The 7275-nt window shown below is 34.4% G+C and overlaps 1 protein-coding gene across 1 annotated transcript; it reads right to left on the bottom strand.

Annotated features, from left to right (window-relative positions):
* Positions 1-1130: 1130 nt before the first annotated feature.
* On the bottom strand, positions 1131-2048 carry LOC135231886 (olfactory receptor 4A47-like). The gene has a single exon (XM_064289090.1). The coding sequence runs from the start codon at positions 2046-2048 to the stop codon at positions 1131-1133; it is 918 nt and encodes a 305-aa protein (XP_064145160.1).
* Between the last annotated feature and the right edge of the window lie 5227 nt (positions 2049-7275).

Below are 7275 nucleotides of genomic sequence, written 5' to 3' on the forward strand. Positions count from 1 at the left end.
GTAATACTACTATGTAACACATGGGGTTTCCATAAGTTGAAATTGTCCTAACTATAACTGGATGATTAATATTAGAGCTCTGAAACCTCTTTCCTATTCAAATTCAACATACTAAGCAAAAATAATACTTAAAATACCTTACTGATACAAAAATAAGAATATATAGTTCAAATGTTAATATGGTCTGTCTCTGTGTGGGGAGGTGTCTTAGTCATCCAGTGCTGCTATAACAGAAATACCACAAGTGGTTGGCCTTAACAAACAGATTATTCTCTCATAGTCTAGTAGGCTAGAAGTCCAAATTCAGGATGCCAGCGCAACGGGAAGGCTTTCTCTCTCTGTTGGCTTTGGAGGAAGGTCCTTGTTATCAATCTTCCCCTGGTCTAAGCTCCTCTCAGTGCAGGGACCCTGGGTCCAAAGACATGTTCAGCTCCTGACACTACTTTCTTGGTGTTGTGAGGTCCCCCTGTCTCTCTACTGGCTTCTCTCTTTTATATCTCAAGTGAGTCAAGAAACAGCCTAATCTTTAAATTGAGTGCTGCCTCATTAATGTAACTGCTAGTAAACCTGTCTCATTAATATCACAGAGGTGGGATTTATAACACATAGGAAAATCACATCACATGACAAAATGGTGACAATCACGCAATACTTGGGAACATGGCATATCCAAGTTGACACACATATTACAGGAACACAATTAATTCCATGACAGGAGGGTTGAATCACGTTTTTATGTCTTATTTTATTATTGTGAAATCAGTAATAAGGCCTATTAATTTAAAAAGAGGATTAAATTCATTTAAGAAAGAGACATGAGAAAATGTTCCAACAACTAAAATAAATTTATGGTATTAACTGTAGTATAACTCATCACATAGACTATAAATCTATAGTCTCAACACAACAATTTTATACCCCCAAAAACTAACATATATTTCCGAAGAGATGAAAATCTTAAAAACATATTTTGAACAAAACTAATCATTGGAGGAATACTCATAATAAACATTTTTAATCATTTATAAGTTATTAAATGGGAAGAAAATTTCACCACAATTATAACTACACAGGGCATTTCTGAGGGAACAGTTTTTCAATGAAAGTAGGTGATGTATTTGCCTACCAAATCATTTGTGTTTTCTGGTCCAGAGCTTCTTCATGGCAGTTTTCATCTCTGCATTTCTCAGAGTATAGATTAAGGGGTTCAACATAGGAGTGATAACAGTATAAAATACAGTCAAAGATTTATCAATGGGTAAGGTGGAAGGAGGTCTCACATACATAAAAATACAAGGGACAAAGAAGAGGACCACCACAGTGATGTGGGAGCCACAGGTGGATAAGGCTTTGCGCCTCCCTTCCTGACTAAGATTCTTCAGGGAGTGTAGAATGACTCCATAGGACACGAGTAACAGCATAAAAATGACCACACATATTGCCCCATCATTGGCAACCACAGTGAGACCAATGATATAGGTGTCAGTGCAGGCAAGTTTTAATAAGGGGTACATGTCACAGATGAAGTGGTCAATGACATTGGGACCACAGAAGGGAAGATTGTAAACAAAGAGAAGCTGAACTACAGCATGCACAAAACCTCCAACCCAGGCCACCAACAGCAGCAGAGCACATAACCATTGATTCATGATGGTCGTATAGTGCAGGGGTTTGCAGATAGCCACAAAACGATCATAAGCCATGACCACCAGAAGTAAAATCTCAGAACCACCAAATAAGTGTCCTATAAAAAGCTGAGTCATGCAAGCTTGGAAAGAAATGGTTTTCTTCTCATAGACTAAGTCTATAATCATATTTGGGGTAGCTGTAGTAGAATAAACAGCATCCATAAATGATAAGTAGCCAAGAAAGAAGTACATAGGGGCATCCAGTGTTGGGCTGACCACCACAGTCACAACAATGAGGAGGTTGCCCACCATTGTCACAATGTAGATGAGCAAGAACAGAACAAATAATATTTTCTGACCCTGGAAACTCTGAGTGAGCCCCAAGAGGACAAACTCAGTCACATTGTTCCTTTGTCCCATATGTTCTTCTGTGTATCCTTATTTCAGAGTTCAGAACAAATTTACCTATAAATATAATTATTATCAGTGGTTTGTTGAAATCTCAAGCTAATTTGTTTATTCATTCAATCAATAGGCATTATGATTTATTATGTTTCAGCACTGTCCAAGATGATAGGACTATAAGGTTGATTTATTAAAACATGGTCCCTGACCTCAGTGATTGTATAGACTAATGGAGAGACAAATTAGAAACACACTTGGGAAAGAGAGAGATTATTAAACAATGTGACTGTCACACTAACTTCCATATGGAAGAAAGTAAAATTGTGTGTATAGGTAGTACCATAAATAAAAATAAAATAGAAATTCAGTAAAGATTTAATGTTAAAATAAAGTAAAATTTATATTTACTTTCAAGTCAGTAAAATAACTTCTGCTTTCTAGGAATGGATGAATCTTCTTAACTAATAACTGAAATCCCAATTAGACAAAATGACAAAATTTCTAAATTTTAAAGGGTTTTTATTGATAAAATAAACTCAGTCTATAGACAAAAAAAATATCTTGGGGAAAATATGCATATTTTAGAGAACATACATAATATTAATATCAAATAGATAAATAATTCTAAGTACTTAACCAGAAAAAGACAAACAACCTAATAGTAAAGTGGGCAAATGATATAAACAAGCAATTAAGAGTACATCCAAATGGCCAACAAACATATGGTAGGATGCTAAAACTCATCTGTAAATAGTGAAATGCAAAATAAAATAACAGATGTCATTTTGCACCTATTAGATTGAAAAAAAGCAAAATAGAGAAAAGGGCTTTGTCTTCCATTGCTAGTAAAAATGTTAATTTTATAATATTTTTGGAAAAAAATCTAGCCATCTCTATTGAAAATAATAATACATATACTTTCCATTACAAAAATTACACTCTTTGGAATCTATCCACAGGAAGTAAGGCGACAGTACATAAGAATATACTCTTGGTATGTTTTTGTTGAATTATTTATAATGGCATTAAATAATAAATATGACAGAAAGAAAATTTAAGTGGATTCCGATCAATAGAGAAATAGTTGAATATATCTTGAAAAATTCAATTAAATGGAATACATGCATTTGAAAGAATGAATTAGAACTACGCTGGTATTGTTAGAGAAATTCCCACAAAGTACTGTTGAGCAAGAAATAAATGAACATAAAACTATCCATAATATAATATATTAGCTAATAAATGTTTGTATATGATTATATGAGCACAGGAAAAATATGGAGGAAGCATATTTGTTGCTGTTATAGACAGGTTACATTCGTGCTAGTGATGTATGTGAAAGAATGAAAATGATGAGAGGGCAGATTCCAAAAAAAAAGAAAAAGGCACACATACAAAAAAAAAAAAAAAGTCAAAATATTATTGATATTTACCAGCCCTTTTATCTCTTAAAATAATCCTAATGATGATATCCAGATGCTCTCTAAGTCTCTGTTGACATTAACTTCAATATCTGACCTCATAATTCTGCTGACCCCCTCTTTGTAATACATGGACTGTCCGTGTTTCTAACTAAGACCAAGTCCTCTGCATGTGCTTTGGGTTCCATAGTCTTCATGACACTCAAAACAGTGCTCCTGTAATTGTCTCCTCCTTTTGTACATCATTAGTTTTCCTCTACAATTTGCATTAATCTCTCCACATATCATACAGTATAATATCTCCATTGCTTAAATAATCTATCCACCAACTCCACATCTCCTTCAAACAAGCAACCCAATTCTCTCTTTTCTTCATAAAAAAACACCTTCACCTTGCTAAATCTAATGGTTCATTACACTCATTTTCTCACCCAGCCTATTATTTTTATCGATTGAAGTAATAGCTTTCTTGCATAACATCATCTTATGTTCTAAAAAGTCAATCATTCAAGTTTTATGGATGGTACATCATTCTCTAAGAATTAAAGGATCAACAAACAGTGCTTCAGAACACTACAATTGATCCTACAATGATATTTACAAATATCTGCCCATTAAAATATCCCCCAAATAGTTATACTTTAATTAGCTTCTAAGAATACCAATGTTAGAGAAAATAAATGTAATATGGATCTTAAAAAAAAAAAAAAACCCAATGCCTTCGAGTCGATTCTGACTCATAGCGGCCCTATATATATGGATCTTATAGTATGAAAATATCCAAAACAGCATTACAGAACTGACTTAATATTCATATATTCTATTGATCACAAAGGATCTCTAACATGACTGATTATAAGAATCATATAGGAGAACTTTTAAAACTCTATGACATTCCAAATCACACTACCAATGTACTCTTGCATAATCTAAAAAAAAAAAAATCTAAAGCCTAGTGAAAACACTTAATGTATAATAACACTTCCTGTTTTACCTGCATAATGAGGCAGTCATTCAATCCAAATTTTGGGTTGTGGTGCCTTCTCCCTTGTCTTAAAAGACAATATCTTCATGCACTGATGTCATCTCTGTGAACACAGAGAGTAAGATAGTACACATACCATCTCTGGATCAAGACACGTTTCCATGTGACCAAATATTTCCTTGCTGCAAGAAGTCTGTCTCATCTCAGACTTTCAGAAAAATGATACCTTTTAAATTGTTGATATTTTCAAGATGGATATCAAAAATGGCCTGCAACCAAAAGAAGTCTGAAACTTGATTGTAAAAACAAATGTGAAACAACTAATACGAGGTTAAAAAAAAAAAGTTCTGTGAAAGAAAAAAATCATGAATTATTTATCTAAATATTCTACAGTTTATGTTTTGGAAGTGAAGTAGTGAAAAAACCTTCACAACATTTTGATTCACAATTTGTTATACTGGCCTGACTTCATACAGAAAAACAGCATAGTTAAACTTTGGTTTGCCTGAAAGATGAAGAATAATCTCGTATCTATATTTTGTTATGCTTAGAGTTCATGATTTCAATTCCTGAAAAAGCCAGTAATATAAATCTCATGTAGACAAACACTGTCTGTGGTAAGGGCAAAAATCTGTGGATACTTTACTTTTGAACTATAACATATATTGTTAAGCAATTGAATGGGTGCAACACCAAGGGTGAGACTACCATAATTAAACTCATTGGGACCTTAATCATAATTCTAAGAGTAGATTCTGCATCTCCAGAGATGGCACAAAGATAATCATTCGCATAGAACATGACTTACCTTACCAGGTTCTCAGGGGAGAAAATCAAAAAGAACAATATGAGGACAAATCACCCAAATGGAAGAGTCCATGGTTGGAAGAATTTGAGTATGTAAAAACCACGACCTTCAAAATAGATAGTCCCTTGGGTGTGTAAGTTTAAGCTATGCATTTGCATTTGAACTCACTCCTAGAAGACCACAAAAGTTGATTTCAGAACAAGTTATTGAAAACTTGATTCAAGTGCATATAAAGCAGGTTCTCATCTGTTATGATTTTACTTGTGTCCACCAAAAGGTTATGCTGAAGTCCTAACCCCTGAACCTGTGGAATTAACTATGATTGTAAATATTGTCTATGAAGATGTTATCAGTTAGGTTAACCTGAGGTCATACTACAGAAGGGTGGGTCCCACAGGTGTACTAATAAATGAGGAGAAGGTACACAGAAATAGACAGTTGAAAGATGCCATGTTATGCTGCCAGAAGCTAGGAGAGAGGAGCAGAAGAGATTCTCAGTCAAAGCCTCAGAAGGAATCAACATGTCACACTGACTTTGGGACTATCAGCCCTCAGAACTGTGAGACAATAAATTTCTGTTGTTAAAGCCACCTACGTTGTAGACTTTTGTTGTGCAGCCACAGGAAACTAATACATCACCATAGCAATAAGAGTCTTGAGTTTGTCTCAGAAAGAGTTTCAGATAGCCAAATTGATAAAATCTGTATTTAACATGGAAAAAAAAGTATAAAACATTTAAAGGAATAACTTGAAAATCCATCAGTTCTAAGTCCTTATCATATAGCACTTTCTGAGGAAAATATTACCACCCTGTGTTTCTACACAAAGTTTCAATGAACTGTGTTAGTGTGAGAGGAGGGAATTCTAGCACTTGGTAATGTGATAGAGAAGGAAGACTAGTAGATATTGTAGAGTTCTGGTTGTCTTCTTCATATTTTGCCCCTTCTAAATCATTCCAAACCAAATCCACTGCTGTCGAGTCAAGTCTGACTCATAACAACCCTGTAGGACAGAGTAGAACTGCCCCCATAGTGTTTTCAAGACATAAATCTTTATGGGAACAGACAGTCACATCTTTCTCCCATGGACAGGTAGCTGAGTTTAAACTGCTGGCCTTTCAGTTAACAATCAAGTGCTTAAGCACTGGGCCACCAGGGCTCCTTTCTACCTTATTATTAGGTCTTACATTTTCAGGAAAAGCAATAGTTCCAGACTGAAAAAAATTCCATTTCACAGCAACTTTTGATTATTAAGGTGGTCGATAGCATACAAACTAAGTCATTAGGTGGGACTTGCAGGAACTGAGATGATTCAACTGGAAGTGAAAGTCCATTTTGACCTTCCTCCTTGATGCTTCTCTAGATCTCAGACAAGTTGTCCAGAGCTCCAACAGCCATCCTGTGACCATGATCATACCATAAGATTGGAGGTCAAGGGTTCGGCTGGTGAGAGTGCTCAAATTCTGTTTCTCTTTTTCAGGGATGTTTAGGCAATTCAGGACCCTTGGCAGTTTCATATAAGGTTGAGGATTGATTTTTTTCCATTTCTGTAAAGAAGACTATAGAAACCTTGAGGGGGATTCCATTGAATTTATAGATTGTTGTAGGTAGTATTGACATCTTGACAATATTGAGTCTTCTGATACATGAGCATGAAATGTCCTTCTATTTATTTAGATCATCTTTAATTTCTTTTAGTACTGTTCTATAGTTTTCTATATATGTCTTTAACTTTCTTTGTTAAAGTTATTCATTGGTATTTTATTCTTTTTTATGCAATTGTAAAGGGGATTCTTTTCTTAATTTCCTTTTTAACATGTTCATTGCTGAAGTATTTAATAAATGACAGATTTTGTGAGCCCCCAAAATGTTTTCCCTGAGATAATTTTTAAACTTTAAACCTTAAAGGAAAACAATTACCTGAAGTTTTCTTTGAACCAAAAAAATTTAAAAAAATCTTATTTTCTTTAGTGAAGTACCTCTGCTTTGAGCATTGTGCTCTTTTAAAGAAGTATTTACCACATAGAAC

The sequence above is a fragment of the Loxodonta africana genome, chromosome 7 (assembly GCF_030014295.1).
Source record: "Loxodonta africana isolate mLoxAfr1 chromosome 7, mLoxAfr1.hap2, whole genome shotgun sequence".
Classification (NCBI taxonomy): domain Eukaryota; kingdom Metazoa; phylum Chordata; class Mammalia; order Proboscidea; family Elephantidae; genus Loxodonta; species Loxodonta africana.

Coding starts and splice junctions, on each gene's coding strand:
- LOC135231886 (XM_064289090.1), bottom strand. CDS start 2,048: ATGGGACAAAGGAACAATGTGACTGAGTTTGTCCTCTTGGGGCTCACT.